Below are 17,753 nucleotides of genomic sequence, written 5' to 3' on the forward strand. Positions count from 1 at the left end.
TACCTTTTAATTTATAAGCCAAAATGTGAAAATCGCGTAACACGTATAAATATCAAAATTTATACTAAATCGTGTTTTTAAACCATTTTTTAAACCAATGATTGGCGTGATTCCAAATGGCTTATAATTAAAAAAAACTATTAGTCGAAAATGCGACTACATCGGCACTACCATTTCAAAAGGAAGTTACTGCAAAATGTAAACAAACCGAGAGAAAGTTTCAGCTGGATTATCATCCTGATCGTGTCCCCTACGTTAATTGAAATTCCGTTATAAAAACTTAATTATTTACCTGACCTCATTAACAGGTCAAGACAAAAATACGAGCTTGGTCTAATACAATCTTATTATTACAAAGTGAGTGATTTAAATGGTTTTTGTCATTAAAGAATTCCTACCAGCCAAATTTCCTACGTTTTTTCGTGCGACGAAGAAGAAAATGTCGACTAATCGTTTCAATTTTCGTCATTCATAAATGAAAATAACTCACGCAACGCATTGTCGATATTCTACAGCCGGGAAAATTTGGATAACCAGCAGATATTCTCGCAGAATTTTTCTCCGGTTGGGTATTTGGCGGTTCACAACATAAAAATCGACTTTTAGGTTACCATTTAGGTTACAAGATTACAATATTTTACTAACCTGTACTCAATCTTTCGCTTCTGATTCCTAGTTCCAAAGCGTATTCAAACGTATATGTGAAATCTCTTTATTTTAGTGTAATAGTCTTTGGAAAGAAGTAAAATTTTACAAACAATACATCACACGCAGACGTTTGCTCAAGTCAAATAGCGCCTGCCCAAAAATAGTGAAACATATCAACAATGTGCTGGCGCCAGGTCAAAACTGCATAGTTATCTTCACTTCAAACAATCCAAGTTTCGAAATTCATGCACTGTTTTCGTAACATAACAGCCAACTCCTCAACCGCTTCAAGGTTCAAATTGCTAGACAAAGAAAGGGTATCACGCGGTGCATTGAGATCAGCACGGAACGAAACACCTCGGTGGACAAATAGACACCCGAAAGACAACAGGACCAACTACTTGACTTAAGCTGAAACGGCTTAAGTAAAAGTGCATCAAGCAACAGTAAAGGGCAAACATCGTGGTGCCAGCATACATCGTTACATCGTCTTATTATTTCCAGAGCAGCAAATCGACGGTGCTAATTGCTTGTCTTAACAAGCTGCACGGAGATTTTTCGACTCATTGGCTTCCAGTAATTGAAACTATCAACAAAAGGATTCCTCGGCGTGGACGATGCCGAACGCTACTGTCTACAGCTCGATTGGAAAACAAACCTCGTCGTATAGCTCTAAATAACAAACAATTGTAAGCTCTACCACACAGCACAGGTACTGACTAAGCAGCAAAAAGAGACAGATTGTATTTTAGCAAGTTGCTTCCAGTCAAACACCGCCTGCGCGCGGTTACAATCCTAATTGTAGCCGCAAACAAAACACATCAATTAACAGGTTTGTTTTCCAGCGGTGGATCTAGGTACGTGCAAGAAAACGGTGAGATGATCTTGGCTGTAGTTTCTTTTTCCGTTGCGAAACAAAGGTGGTCAGAAGGATATGGCTTAGTTGTGACCATGATTCATGATCGCCAACATCGTCATAAAAACGGCTCTACTATGTTGTCTTGCTTCAACAGAAATTGAAAATGTTCTACAGATGAAATTTAAAATCATAAAACTTTGGAAAGAGCTACCACAGTTAGGGTAAATTTTAGAACATTTCCTGAATGTTTCCTAAATATGTTTTGGGCGTTAAGTTGAGTCTTTATTTTATACAGGATCATTCAAATTGAGAGTGATAACACAACTAACATGCTGATAACTTTAATAGTTATTATTACTAACAAGCAGTATCAAGTAAAATTCTTAGTTTGAATACTCAAACAGTCATTTGTTCTATTACTAACAGCATAGTTTAAATGACATTTCTAAAGAATGCAACAGAACAGAAGGAGCACAGCTGTCATCACAATCAACGGGGCGCTGCCATCAATTCCGAAGAAAAAGGGGACGTATGGTTATTCTTCGATTTGTAATATCGACTGAATAAAAATGTTTCTGGAGCATCACACAAAATTATGGCTTTCGTTAGAGGCCAAAAAACACGAAAATTGTATCTTTAATCTCCCCGGAATTCGCTTCAAAGAAAAAGTTCCATTAAATTGACTAGTGTTATCGTAATGTTCTTTCATAATAACTTCTCTTTTCAAATCCCACGTTTAAATAAAAATGTCAATCATTTTTCAACAAAATAAATTATTTCAATTTTTTGCATAAATTTGACACTTACGACTTTATACAAAGACATCAGTTTTGGTATATAAATATGATCAGTAAAGTTATTCTGGAGCATCTAATTAGAATCTCAAATAGAGCAAAGGAGGAATTTTTCCATTCAATTCTATTACTATACTCTAGTAGTAGAATCGGATGGGAAAATTTTCATTCGTAATATTAATTTCCAACCGAATTCGTTAAGAGCTAAGCTTTTACAAGCGGTTCGGCACTTCCCAGCACATCTATACTGCATCGATCGACCTTCTCATTAGCTGCGACCTTCGGGTCAACAGCCCGATTGACCTGAACAAACTGACAGTTGGCAGTGATCCCGCACCCAGCCCTTCCAGACATTGCACTGCATTGGCACAAAGTGCGACAACGACGATTGCGATGTCGATGTCGACGAACGGCGGCGACGGCTGCAGCAGCAACGGCAAGCAGCGGAACTGCCACACAGCCGCGTCACTAATTGACGGTGTCTCGATCTCATGTTTGCACATTTTTATCCCGATATTATTGCACTCCCCTAGCCGGTCCAACCGGATGCGTAATCATTGCATGCGCTGGTAAGTCTGGCTGGCGGGAATGGAAGGAAATGAGACATGAGACAATAGTGATTTATGTGGTGCAAATATTTACGGTTTGGCAGTGCCCGGTAAGACCATAATAGTGAACAATGCTGCCAATACTGTAACAAATCGCGCACTCAAATAGACAGCTTTCCAATCGAACCATTGTCCGACCCTCGGTCGAAGCATTGTTTGACGTTGTTAGATTATTGAATAGCTCTAAACGTATTGTTACTCGATTGTTTCCCGAACGTGGCTGGCACTCCCGGTATGGCGCTTTGCGTCTCCGAAACCCCTCCGATCATAATGCGCTGAATGATGATGATACGAAATTCTACTTCAAAATTCACCTTTTCAATACTCTGCTGCTGCTGGTGCTGCTGCAGAAATCACGTGATGCGTGACAGCCACTTCAATTGAAATTACGTAACCTTCGGAGGTTGAAACAGTGAATTTCGATGGTCATTCAATGATGTGTCTTTCAATTAAATCTGAGGTAGCTGCTGCTGCTTAACCAGACAGCTTAAAATGGAAGAAACAATCTTCAGTTGAAAGCATACGTCTAATTATGAGATTCTGACCGCGATTGGTTCTCCATCGAACGAGCATCGACGGGCAAATTTGCTGACCGTAGAACGAGTTAGGTTTGATACTGAAGCGATACAGCACCAGGACCAGCACCCTGCTGTTGGATTGCGTATAAAAATATAATTCCAACGTGTTGGGGAAGAACAAATGCTTAATGCGAGAAATGTAGATTCAGGCAAACTGAAAATTCTTGATATTAGGTCAAAAATATAGACTTAGCGAAGGTGAGAGTCGAACTCACAGCTCCCAATCTCTAATTGAGCGTGTTGTTTAACCAATTACACCACTAAGCCGTCTATAAGTCCAACTTCAAGCGCCATGAACCAATGCTGAATGAGATAGGTACTGCCAGAATAATTTATAACTAAATCTTCCAGGTACTCGATAACTCCTAGGACTAATTTTGTGTTTCCTGATATTCGGATTTGGAGTCTTTGACTGAACTGGCACAAATTTTATGAAAGCAAAAGCATTTTAATTCTCATTCCAATGAGTCATTATTTCAATGGATATTATATATGGTGTTTTGAACGCTATGTTGGATCGCGTTAACGTGGACAGTTGAAAGAGTGGATAGATCGTGCATTAAATTTCGGAATTTTTGGTATTCATTTGAAAGCACGAGATGTCTGTATTAGAAACCAGTCCGTTATTTGCTTTCACCACCTATAGCTACATTGTATGTTATCATTGTATGAAATCATAAATATCTTAAGTAGATAAATCGTCTCATCCAAACCATTGTACAGGTATGAGGTGGAATCATTATCATCATCATCATAAATTGAAATGAACAGGATTAGTTTTTATCTAATTGGCAAATGGCATGAAAGACTACGGTAAGACTATTTATCACCATGCCTGTGAATTGGTGCAGCTCGAGAAAGCATTTCGCAGAATTTATTAAAACAAACATTGTTATCGAAAAAGACATACATCGTTAATGGGACCTGATTATTCCCCTAGTAAGCAGTTTGCTTGCTGATTTAATTCCAGTTCCGAAAGTCTACAGCTATATATTTCGAATCTCTAAGCTAGGTCTTGTTATTGTGTTGTCCACTTGTGAAGCGCAGAGATGTGGACAATATTAGTTTTGGCGTTTCTGCTTGGCTCAGATGTCAATTGCTTGGATTTCGATCCGAATTTTAAAGAATCGATATACGTTATGTCGCATATGAAGGTTTTATATTATTATTCAGTAAAATGGTGACAAAGTGTAATTTGGATTCTTTTCAGGCCAATTGGTTTTATGCTCAAGAATATTGTAACTCACTCGACATGCAGCTAGCCGTGCTTGACAGTATTAGAAAACACACGATAGCAATGGAAGCGATACGGAATGCTTGGACATCGACACCGGAAGTGTGGATTGGTGGCAGCAATCTAAGAGAGAAAAAAGAATTTTTCTGGCAGCCCACGGGAAAAAAATTTGATCTGACATATTGGGGCAAAGGAGAGCCAAATAATGATAAAGGTGTTGAAAATTGTGTTCAGATTAAGTACTCTGCGGCTAAAGGTTGGTATTGGAATGATATCCAATGTACTAGGTATTGCTATTTTCTATGCGAGAGTACCTACCGCAGCAGAGCAGTTTCTTATGTTTGGAGTACATTTTTCGGAGGTGAAAATCCATCTTATGAGCGTCAAATCGCAAAGTCGCAAAATTCGAATGTAAATGATTCTGTAACTGCAACAACAACGATTCAGTAAGGCCCGCGATATTTTTTTTAAATAATAAAAATCATTATTCAAAAAAAATAACGCATGGCATCTCTTGAACTTCTTTTCGCATAACTTTGTAAGGTTATTACATTAATTTGATACAATTTTTGAAAATGTACTTTATTAAAAATTAATTAGGCCATTACAAATTTGCTTATAAAGTTTTTCTTCTTCCGAACTCTGCTTTACCCTTCACAAAACCTTCAGTTCATGTTCCGCAGCAGCGATGAACTACAAAGGGGACGCCGATGATGAACCATTACTAATATACTTGATATTATACCAGGCAACAGTTGAGATACGGTACCCAACCATTTCACAAATGGTTCTAGATTGGAAGATAGAGGATAATACTTATGGTTAGAGTATGGCTCCAATTAATGCGGGGGCTACTACCGCTGAAAGACGAATCATCGCCGTCTGTGTTTCGCCGTAGGCCTTCCAGCCGGATTACCGTCGGTACGTCGCCCAATTCGCACCGGGCCTTTAACGCTCTTCTTAACTCCTGTACTGTCGTGATCTCGTCCAGATCCTTACCCTCTATCACGGTTTCTTGGGAAAGCGCTTTTACATTCGCTTCTCGTGTTTTGGCAACAAGCTTCTGCAGTTCTGCACTCTTAACTGGGGAATTCCTGAAGAGTTCGCCTGGTCCGTATCACTTTCTCTCCAAACTCCTTCAGGTCCGGAGCTTCTCGGACTTTTCGGAGGACCGCTGCGTAAGAAACGTTTGCTTCAGCAAATAAGGCAGCACGCTTATTTTTTTCGTGCCGAGACCTACACTTATTTTGCTCTTCTTTCTTCTCTTCTGCTGCTGCTTGACCGTCTGACTTACGACAGTATGCCAACTGCTGCATTCTCCCTGGCTCGGATCCTCTGCTGCGTTGTCCTTGATGGCCTCCTTCGCTCCTCTTCTTCCCCAGACGTATCCCTATTCCTTTTATCCGTACGCGCATTCAGATCTGGAAGTCATCTAAGCGTCTCCAGTACTCCGGATGTGGTCTTCTTCATAGCTTCACGTAGTGTAGCCCTCAGATGCTTCTGATCACGTTCAGCTGTGATCATAGCTAATTTGATGCTTGTGACCAGCTTCGTTGCGTGTGAGCGTTATGTCCTTCCTTGACACTCGTAGGGCTCATCCACCTTCTCCTTTATCTCCATCACGAAGGCCTGTCAGGTTTTAATAAGACGGAGACAACCGTGGCACTTGTAGTGTGTGTGTTTTTTTTAACGTGAGGAAACGCTCAATGGCACACTAATGATGTATTGCCTCATCACGTGGCATAGTGTGGGACTCTAACCCACTAAAAACCTCACGGGAGTCTGACCTTACCCCCCCCCCCCCTTGCCGTTTACGTATTAGTTCGGGGGAAGGCTTCATAGGCACCCTCGCAGGGATCTGTCATTCTTGATACTGCTTTCCTTGCACCTGTCGAGACATGTACCGATCCAGATATGGCGACCGTCATGACTTCCATCTCCTCACGGCCACCCTCGCAGGGTTTCTTGTTAGGCTCAGGGCTGCTCCGTCGAGTTCGCCACTGCACTTCCACTTCACCTGTCGAGGCGCGAACCGGTCCAGGGATAGCGGCCAACATAACATCCATCCTCTCACGGTCGCCCTTGTAGTGTCTGTTCAAGCTTGGTTTGCTCCGTCACGCTCGTCACTCCACCGATGCGTCTGTCAAGATTGTCTGCTAATCGGGATTGGTAGTTCGCTGGTCGTTTCTCCACTGTCGTTGCAGTTGCAACATAATCTGTGCTACAACGCCGATGACGGCATTCCATGCGCTCTCTTCCCGACACATTTCGCCCACTATGTTCTCCAGCGTCAGGGGCGGCATCTCCCTTCGTATCGCGGCAAATCGAGGACATTCAAAAACCACATACTGTGGTGTTTGCACCGTCTCTCGCATTCCGGGCAGACTGGTGTCGCAGCATTCAGAAACCGGTACAGGTATTGCCTGAAACAACCTTGACCCGAGAGAAACTACGTCAAGTGGAACCCGACTTCTCCATGTTTCCTGTTCAACCAGGTTGACAGAACCGGTATAAGTTGGTACATCCATCTACCATTCTCGACCGTATCCCACTCTTGTTGCCATTTGCTCAGCGCTCTTTTCTCGCCAGCTTCCAGGCTCCCCTGGTGTTTCTTCGTCCGTAGCAGTCGTTATCTTCCACGAGCATGATGCTAATGGGTACATTCCAGCTCTAACACATACTGCCTCCGACGATATTGTTCTATACGCACTGGCGACTCTTACAGTCATGCGTCGGAAGGTACTATTCAGCTTCACGCAATTCCGCTTCGATCGTAGTGCTGCGATCCAGGCTGGACCTCCATACCGCAGTAACGATGAGGGCACACTAGCCTGCAGTCTCCGCTTGCTTCTACTCGACTCGTAACAATTCGGCATGATTCTGGCTATCGCATTGATAGCCTTCGCCGCCTTCTCGCAAGCGTAGTCGACGTGGCAGTTGAAGTTCAACCGGTCGGCTCCCAGATGCTTGACTGCGCGTGTTGAAGTAATAATGTGCTCTCCGACGGCGACGACTGCATGTTGTACGGCTTTACAGTTGCTAACCAGCAGAACCTCCGTTTTATGGTGGGCGATTTGTAGCTTTACACCAGCTTTACCTCCTCCAGTGACACGCCTGTCACCGATAACACGATGTCATTGACAAAGTCGACGATCACCGCGCCTCTAGGCAGCTTCAGAGACAGTACACCGTTGTACATTCCGTTCCAGAGCGTTGGGCCAAGGATGGAGCCTTATGGGACTTCAGACGTAATGTTCATCGTCTTGCGCCCCTCGGCGGTCTCGTAAACAAGCGTCCGATTCCTGAAGTAACTCCTCAGCATTCTGCATAGATATCCCGGGACATGCATTCTATGCAGCGACTCGGCAATGGCCTCCCAACTGGCGCTGTTAAAGGCGTTTTTTACGTCGATCGTTACAACGGCGTAAACTTCGCCTCCTCTACGCCTCTGTTTGGACGCCTTCTCGGCTCGCTCGATCACTATCCGAATTGCACCCACCGTGGGCTTCCCTTTCCGGAACCCAAACTGCATGTTCGACAGACCATGTTCACATTCTGTATGCCTCGTAAGCCTATTCAGGATTATCCTCTCCACAAGTTTTCCGCATGTATCCAGTAGACCTATCGGCCTGTATGATGCTGGATGCCCCGCAGGCTTGCCTGGCTTCGGCAACAGCACTAGCTTCTGGATCTTCCATCTGTCCGGGAAGCTACCATCTTCTAAGCATTTCTGCAGCACGGTCCTGAACAAATCCGGGAACACTTGTATTGCTGCCTTAAGAGCCACGTTAGGAATCCCATCAGGACCAGAGGCCTTCTTCATATTAGCTGACATAGCTGTCTTTCCACTGTTACTATTTCATCGATGGAGACTTGCAGACCGTCGGCGCTAGCCCTCTCTTCTGGACCGTACGGTATTGTTGGCCACATCGTAGGGGCGTGCGTCGGAAAAAGTCCCTCCACGATGGACTTCAGCTTATTTGGATACAACTCGCTAATTTTCACAAGACCTTTTACTGTCGCCATAACGATTCGATACGCGTCACCCCAGGGGTTGGTGTCAGTTTCTCGGCACAGCTCCTTGAAGCAGTTGCGTTTACTTTGTTTTATCTCCCGCAATGTTGCTATTCATCGATAAAAGTACTGATTCGGTTCGAAACACACTCAAAGGTGATTCCATTCTCTGGCAATGCTTTTCAGGCTGAGCATTATTTAATGAGAATGAGAGAAAAGCGACTCATCACTCACTCTTTTTCATTCATGATTTGATCGCTATCAATGCCAATCAAACACGAATAGCTCGCATTTGGCTCATCACGATGAGTAGCGATGATTTATCAATTTTTGAAAACAGGCAAAAGCGCTTTCGGATATTGAATTACACCGTCAAAAAAACTTGTACCTAAAACTTATGTTGGTTTTTCAGTTCGACTATTAGCACCTGAGATACTTGGAATATACATTTTTGCGACATAATACATAAATGCACTTCAAAACATCAGTGTTCTTCTACACCCAGAAGACTTTTAATCTCTTAAAATTATTTTAACATGCTATTCATAATTTTTCAACATTCACGTTAAGTGCAGCATAAATCTTTTTTTTTTTCGTGACAATAACAAGCACCAGCAACGTTTGCAAATGTTAACAAGTGATTTTTCAGACATGTTGGCAGGATCAAATTTTGTACAGTGGCCGACGATATTTTTATTATCAGCCTTCATCGTTAGTCACACAAGAAGTTGTATTATTTTTCATAGCTTCGGACCTTCGAGGCATCAATTAATAATAATAATATTGCACCAGGTTTACATTTCATTGAAACTAAATCTTGAAACCATTCTATTTGTCCGTGTGCCGCTTGAAGTTACTGGTTGTGTATGGCGTCGCAAGTATATGTTGATGTTTGACAAGTTCATAATTTTATGTGATACGAATAACGTTTTATATATGAATAAGCAATATTTTTACCTTTGTTATACTATATAACAAAGGTTTAGAAATTGGTCGAAAAACACGAAATTGATCGAAGGCCCGGAGGGCCGAGTCACATGTACCAATCGATAGGGTTCGACGAACTGAGCAATGTCTGTGTGTGTGTGTGTGTATGTATGTGTGTATGTGTGTATGTGTGTATGTGTGTTCGCTCCGAATTTTCTATTGCCTGTTACTCGGCGATGGCTGAACCGATTCGACCGCTATTACTTTTGTTTGAAAGGTATTATTGCCTAGTATATCACTATTAAATGGTTTCGTAGTCTGACTTTTCGTTTGAAAGTTATAAGCAAAAATGTGAAAACTACATGACACGGTTTTCTCCGGAACCACGCAACCATTTTTAACGATATTAGTACCAAACGAAAGCTCTTACTATTACTAAACATTTTGCTAAGTTTTATTGAAAACGGACAAGCAATTTAAAAGTTAGCCTTGAAAAACTTGTTTTGACTAGGTACAAATGAACGCCTGTTTCTCAGAGATGGCCAAACCGATTTACACGCTGTTAGTTTCGTTTGGCAGGTAATATAGCCGGATAGATCACTATTGAATGGTTTTCTGATTGGACGTTTAAGTTGAAAGTTATGAGCAATCGAATGCACCACACCAAAATTGACAATAATTTATAATGATTTTAACCAAGATAATTTATCTAATTTCAATTATTTTAATATCAAACGAGAGGTTTTCACACTACGAATACATATGCGAAATTACATAAGAATTGGTTTAACCGGTCAAAAGATATTAACCCTCGAACACTCGCGCCAACTTTTATAACCGGTTACTTGCGCGCACAATAGCCCAAAACCAAAGAAAACGTGCGCACTGGAGTTTTGAGTAGGAAAACTTGGTTTTAAGTTTATCGAACCTTTGGAAGAGTTTCTTAAAATTGAAAGCTCTATCGTCTGGTGGAATTTGAATTTTGATTAATCCCCCTAAAAGTGAAATAAAAAAATTATTTTCCTTCAGTTTCAATACAACACATTGATGTGTTCTGCAAACTTTTAGAGCATATTATTACAAGAAATTTTGCTGAAAACAGTAACCTTCTATCTCTTCAGTGAAGGTAGAAAAATATTATTTATTGTATATGAATTTGTAAAATCAGTTTTTCTATTCTAACTCTTCTTGTAATTGTTGTATGACTTTTCCATGTATTACAAAGTTGTACAAATAATAAAAATACGCAACTTTGTTGAATTTAGTATACCTCTATGTTTGCTTGTTTAGGAACTGTAGAACTTTAATTGTAAAAAATAACCTGATTTTGAGCCCGAATTACTCGATTGCAAACAGACGGATACATCTTAAACACTTTACGTTTGCTGGTAGTTTTGCTGCATACAAACACCATTTTTCCATATGAAGAAACGAGAGAAAATTCCAGTTGGGGTCAATTGCGGTACACTTCACATGCTACTTGCTTCGTTTCTGTGATGTCGGTTTATGCTAATCTTGTTTCCTAACAATTTAAAGTATTAATGCATTGAATAATTCTGACATTTTGCTCATAACAAGTTTACTGAAGAATATACGTTAGTATATACGTAATATACGATTTGTAACTTTATAACAATATGGCATTCAAAAATCTACACATGTTGTACAAAATACAACAGCGTGAGTAACCGAAAGTTAATAAAAATTGATGAAATTTATTCAAGAAAACTTTATTGTTGTGAACCAAATAGAATGGCATTACAGGAAATTATGCATAGTTCAAAAACTTATAAACTAGACCTTTACTACGCAATGCATATGATAAAGAATAATATTTCATCTTACAACTTACTTTTACTTGGACTTACCCTCATTAGTAGCAACTTACTCAGCAATTTCATGAGAAAAGGAACTATCAAAATTTATAAGTGTTTCTATTTGGTTCAAATTTTGTAAACTTATTCAATTTCCAAAAATTTCATGTCAACCACACGTGTCGATTTCTATCTCAAATAGCAAGTAAGATCGTATAACAAAGGTTCCTTTCACCACTAGGTGGATTAAATCAGGTTTTTTTTTTGTAATTTGCCAAAAAATATGCTTGTTTACGTTTCATCGCAAAATACATTCTTGGTTGGATGACAGCGATTAACGATGATTAGCGATGAGTGTGAGACAGAGATACCGAGCGAGTATTTGCGAGCGTAATCAATTCACCCAGCTAGCACCAACTCGTATATCAATGTACGAAAACTATTGTAAATATCTCCTAACAAACTCGCAACTAAAGCTGGATAAAGTGGGATCAAGTTGATTTTTTGTCGTATATAATGATAATAACTGACATACATACGATTTTCAAAATCGCAGAATAGTACGGAGCGACTCGCGCTTAATCGGATATTATCGTATATAAATACTTATAAAGTCGTAACGCTCAAAATTATTCGAAATCACGTATATCGCCTCCAAAATAGTACGGATATGCCAATTTTGCGCATGAAATACGATTTATTTAGCATGTATATCTGTACGTAATGCTGATTTTTACCGTTTTTATACATATGAAAATGCTAGCTGGGCATATTTTGCTCACCAGTTTTTGCGTCGGTGATTCATCGCGAGCAAACAGGATACGATAGAGTTGCCAGTTGATGAAATTCAAATCGCTGACGAGCAGGTGATGAACCTTCATCGAGATGAGAATTTGCAACATTGATCTCCCGTTTCAATGCAGCCCTGGCCACTCTAAACGCCGCGCTACGTTCTTCCCGATCTGCTACAGTTATTGCTCTTTGCACGCGTCTGCTGGCTCTGAGACAACTGGCACGATGGTTGCTAATTGCTGCATTCCACCAATAAGCCGATCGCCGCTCTTTTCTCGGTTCCTTCTTCTGGGCATGGTAGCATCACATTCCCTGACCAATATATCTGTCAACTCGTTCTCATTCAAGATCGATCTTCCACCGTCCAGCCGGAGTGCCTCGACAAAAAGATCCCTGTCAAAGGCCGTCGTCTTCCACTTCCGCTCGTGGGTTCTAGCTGTCTGTCTAATCACCGGATTTCTAACAGACTGTACCCTCTGGTGTTGGTGCATCTGCTCCCCCACTTCACAGCCCAAGCGTTAAAGTCTCCCGTGTTGAGTTTTTCGGTCAGCGCGTCCAGCATCTGGTGGAACTGCTCCACCACAACGACTCCGTTGTCCATCCTGTCCTCCATCACTGCAGACCTGCCTTCGCCTTTTTATACGCTGGGCATTGGAAGCCTCCCATCGTGTGGTTATTTCTCTCTGAATTCCTGCAGAGCATACACCTCGGTGCCTTTGCGCAGTCGCATGCAAAATGGTCATTCTTGCCGCATTTCCGACACGATCTGGATCTATCCGGACCTTCACAGACCTCTGTGTGTGTGTGTGTGTGTGTGTGTGTGTGTGTGTGTGTGTGTGTGTGTGTGTGTGTGTGTGTGTGTGTGTGTGTGTGTGTGTGTGTGTGTGTGTGTGTGTGTGTGTGTGTGTGTGTGTGTGTGTGTGTGTGTGTGTGTGTGTGTGTGTGTGTGTGTGTGTGTGTGTGTGTGTGTGTGTGTGTGTGTGTGTGTGTGTGTGTGTGTGTGTGTGTGTGTGTGTGTGTGTGTGTGTGTGTGTGTGTGTGTGTGTGTGTGTGTGTGTGTGTGTGTGTGTGTGTGTGTGTGTGTGTGTGTGTGTGTGTGTGTGTGTGTGTGTGTGTGTGTGTGTGTGTGTGTGTGTGTGTGTGTGTGTGTGTGTGTGTGTGTGTGTGTGTGTGTGTGTGTGTGTGTGTGTGTGTGTGTGTGTGTGTGAGTGAGAGAGAGAGAGAAAGTCATTTGTTTCCCGGAGATTCTGGCTGATGGCCAGGGTTGCCAGCCAGTTTATCGAAAAAAGGAAAATTGAGAATAAAAATTTCTGGAAAAAATTTGTCAGTCATTTGGTCTAATGAAAGACATTTTTTTGAGAAACACATTTTTTTGTCTGGGTGGGCATCGAAAAGTCTGGAAAATACAGCCAAATCTGGAAGATTTGCAACACTGCTGATACTGCCGGCAGGCTTGGCATACACTTTTCGCTTCGATTTTGCTCTTTTGATTACTGCATCTCAGCCAAGCAAAATTTGGAAAAATGATGTATGGGGCGTTTGTAGAATTTGTTATTGTCTACAATATTGCTGAAGTAAGCATTACTGTGCATTTTGTATTTATGACGCTATAAGGCTGCTACCCTCTTGGTAGCAAAAAGAGCGCTCTTTTTGCTACCAATGGTATTACTACCCTACATCACCGTAAATACTAAAGATAAAACTTTACTTTCTTCAGCAATATTATAGTTAATAACTTGTTCTACAAATGCTCCATACACCCCTTTTTCAATTTCTGCTTGGCTGGGGAGCAGTAATCCAAAGAGCAAAATCAAAGCGAAAAGTGTATGCCAAGTCTGACTGCCGGATGAACTGATTCATGCTGATGTATGATGGATGAACATTTTTAGCACTTTGGCCAACTATGATCCAGACAACTGTGAATTTTCTAGGTGTTTGTGCAAGTTTTTTTGAGATCCATTGTGTGCTGCTCCGCGGTAGAATATTTTGCCGAATCTTGCATCGGTTGTTCTTCACAAACATGTAAACCAAGTTATGTCAAATGGTTTCAGTTCCTACCACAAGAGGCGGCACGCCGCCGGTGATGCACGAGGGGCGTCCAGATTTACTTTTAATCAAACTTTAGTTAAAATGTTAACCAATCACACCAAACTCACTCCTCGTGACGGTTCATTATTACAGAAACACCTAACGACATTCAGTAGGTTCAAACGTGGCAAAGACCATACCACTCGTACAGAGCAAAACGGATAATTACCTCCTCCAACGAATCTGTCCTCCGTCCGAGCACCCGTTTCTATTCGGACCCCATGATTGCTGACCACTGCGTACATACATTTAGTTCAATCATGAATGAAGTACTTAATAGAGCTCCACTTGAGATGTAAATTTTGACGTAGCTGCCAGTCAGCATCAATGAGCGCGTGTTATAAGGAGCTGTATGGAAAATTGTGCCTGCCAAACAATAGCATCCATTCAGCTCAGGAGAGCGCTCGGCCGGCCACGAGGCACCAGCCACAACAACAACAGCTATGAAAAGTAATAATTAGCCTTTGTTCTGCAAAGGTAGCCGATGGTCCGGACAGCAGAGCGACAGACAGTTGATCTTCACGGTGAGGTCGTTAGCGCTCGCTCCTTCAAGTGTCCATCCGGTTGCGCCGGACTACCTACTGCTGGGGGATTTGTAACTGATTCACCTGTCCGATAAGGCAACGGTAGCCTTTTTCTTTTTGGTTGCTGATTTTTCGATGGCTCTAAACACAAAGCACATGTAGACAGAGAAGTGTTTTTGTTCAGGAGTGTTACAATGGCATTGATTTAATAATTTGTTAGCTGATACGATAAAGTACGTGAGCACTTTTTATTTCTCTATCAACAGTTTGTAGAGCTTAATTTATGATTAATTTTAGTCAGCTTTTTAATTGACCAATTTCATGCTATCGTATCTATGAATTGATCGATCTTATAGATTACTCAACCCGAATGAACTTTGACAACAATTATAGAAACTAAGCGCTGAGCAACAGAATCTTTTATTACCCATTGCTAAATCGTTAAAGCTTGTAACTTCAATGAAACTTCAATACCAGTCAAACCTGCACATCAGGATGCTCGGAGGAACATCAGTGGAGGGTCCAATAATCGCTGCTGAACAACTTCCTCTGCATCCCTCTACCGCGCGGCACGGTTGAGTCATCCTGCTACATCCTCGCTGTTGTGTGTACCCGGGAATAGGTATTTGTTTATTCATTGTTATGCAAATGATTCACTTTCGTGGAAAAAAATCAAATAAAATTATTACAATACACAATCGAGAAGCGGCAGCCAGCCTTCCATCCAGTCGTGGTGGACCAGTTCTAGCGAGCGACGACCCTTCTTCCTTCTGCCCGGCTGGCTAGTTAACGTTGCCGCACAGATAACTACACAATTGTTTGGGAATAATGGGAGGATACGGTGATAAAAACAAATTACCATATGTTTGTAAAGACTTGGTTTTACAATAATGGTAAAGAGCACAGTGCGACTTGTGGCAACGGGGAAGAAACTATTGCAACCTGGGAAGGATTATAATTATTAGGATGTGAAACGCCGAGAAATGCCCATGGCGAAAGAGAGAGAGGATTAAAAGGATCTGAGCACTCATCAAAAATCAATTAAAGGGTGCTCGCACTTGAAGGTTGGAGGAATAGAAAGTGAACGATATTTAATGTGGTTTGTACGTGTGAAATTTGTTTGTTCTAGCGATAGTGTTGAATTTACATCAAGAAAGTTGTTGTTGTTTTCTTTGTTGTAAATCCAACAAAAATTTTCAATATTCGTGAAATCTTACGCTTTATTTTGTTATAATAATTTTGCCACCTTTCTGAGAACGGACATTGTTGGAGCCCAACGCATATAAAGCTTTATTCAATTCAATCAGCAGAAGTTAACATTCAATTAGAAGTCAATTCAAACTCCCTGGTACTACGAAGTTCGAACAACAACCGCTCATGTGGTTACAAAATTGGGTACGGTACAAAGCATTTTCAAATTTCATTACAAAATATTAGAACAATTGGCTTCAAAAACCGCCACAATACAACCCACACACTCAGGCTCAGCTTTTCGCTTTCGGTACATGTCTAACGCACCATCCACCGAACCCTGAAACGATGAAAAGTAATTAAAAAGGATAAAAGCCATATGACGACGCCTCCATTATTGTCGCACCCGCCATCCCGACCGGTAGAGCCAAGTCGCGTACCCAACCAAAACCGTAGAACCTAGCACACAAGCCAACACACAAGGCACGGGGCGGCGAGGACATCGATATGGTTTCATGTCGTACATCAACGCCGTCGTCCGCCCGTACGGAACTACGGGTTGACATCGGCCAAGCACGGCGAATGAGCGAGCACAGTTTTGCAATGAAGAGAAAAAAAACGGCAAAAAGCCATGAAAGTGAAAAATTAAATAAAAGCCATTCGGCACTCGATCTTTTGTATCAGCCGGTGGCTGTTTTTTACTCACGGGTAGTAGCTACACGTGACGGAGATGACAGCCCCGCGGGTGCGGCCACCTGTGAGGAAAGATGCGGACGACTGCCGCCGGATGATGGTGTTGCCGGTGACGACGACGACGACGACGACGACGACGACTACGACCGAGCACGGCAGCGGCATTTCACATAATGAACAATCAAATTTTTGTAATCAACCCCCTGTGGCGTTATTTATAAACTGCTTCTTTGTGAGGACTGTTCCGTCCTTGCTTTGTGTGCTGTGTGCTGTATTATGGATGCGAATGCAGTTTTGCACATGACACCAAGAGCGCACCGCACCGGTTGTTCGACGTACCGAATGCGAAGGGTCTGACGAAAAGACCTCATTTCGATTCTAAATCTATCAGCGCAGACCGTCTATCGTCGCATTCGATCAGGTGCTATTGCAGCAACATTAGATGCAAATAAAAATTTCAAACTTGAGAAATACTCCTATTTCTTAAACATTTCAAATAATTTGCCGAAATGTTATTGTCTCCCATACAGATGCATTCAAAACGTATTTTAGAGTCCTTTTCATAATTAAAATTTACGGTATTTACGCCACAATTCACAAAAAAAATTGTCAAAAAAATCGCCTGAAAAGTGATTTTCGTGCACACAATCTGAACCACAATTTCACGCCATCATAACTCACCACTTGTTTAGACCAACCCAGAAAAATAACGTCCAACTCCCACTCGTACCTATCACGAATAACCACTGTACCGAACAAAACATGCAATTCGACCAGCTGTAATAAATCAAGTGGCAAAATATTTACTGTTTGCAAGTGGAATTGCAGCCAAAATCGAAATATGTATTGCCATAGGTAGCTCCGGTAATAATACGAGCGAATTCACGTTCGGTTGACTTCATTCAGATTCCGGATTCAGATGGACTCAAAAATGGGAGTTTTGATTTTTCTGGACCGGTGACCTTTCAGCGCGGCGCGGCGGTTTGATT

The 17,753-nt window shown here is 41.6% G+C and overlaps 1 protein-coding gene across 1 annotated transcript in view; it reads left to right on the top strand.

Annotated features, from left to right (window-relative positions):
• LOC128735187 (uncharacterized) overlaps positions 1–16,938 on the top strand; it is a 29,985-nt gene extending 13,047 nt beyond the window's left edge. The window contains exon 2 of the mRNA XM_053829682.1: positions 16,784–16,938. Coding sequence (XP_053685657.1) covers positions 16,784–16,938 — 155 coding nt within the window. The remainder of the gene's footprint in view (positions 1–16,783) is intronic.
• Positions 16,939–17,753: the final 815 nt, after the last annotated feature.

The sequence above is a fragment of the Sabethes cyaneus genome, chromosome 2 (assembly GCF_943734655.1).
Source record: "Sabethes cyaneus chromosome 2, idSabCyanKW18_F2, whole genome shotgun sequence".
NCBI lineage: Eukaryota > Metazoa > Arthropoda > Insecta > Diptera > Culicidae > Sabethes > Sabethes cyaneus.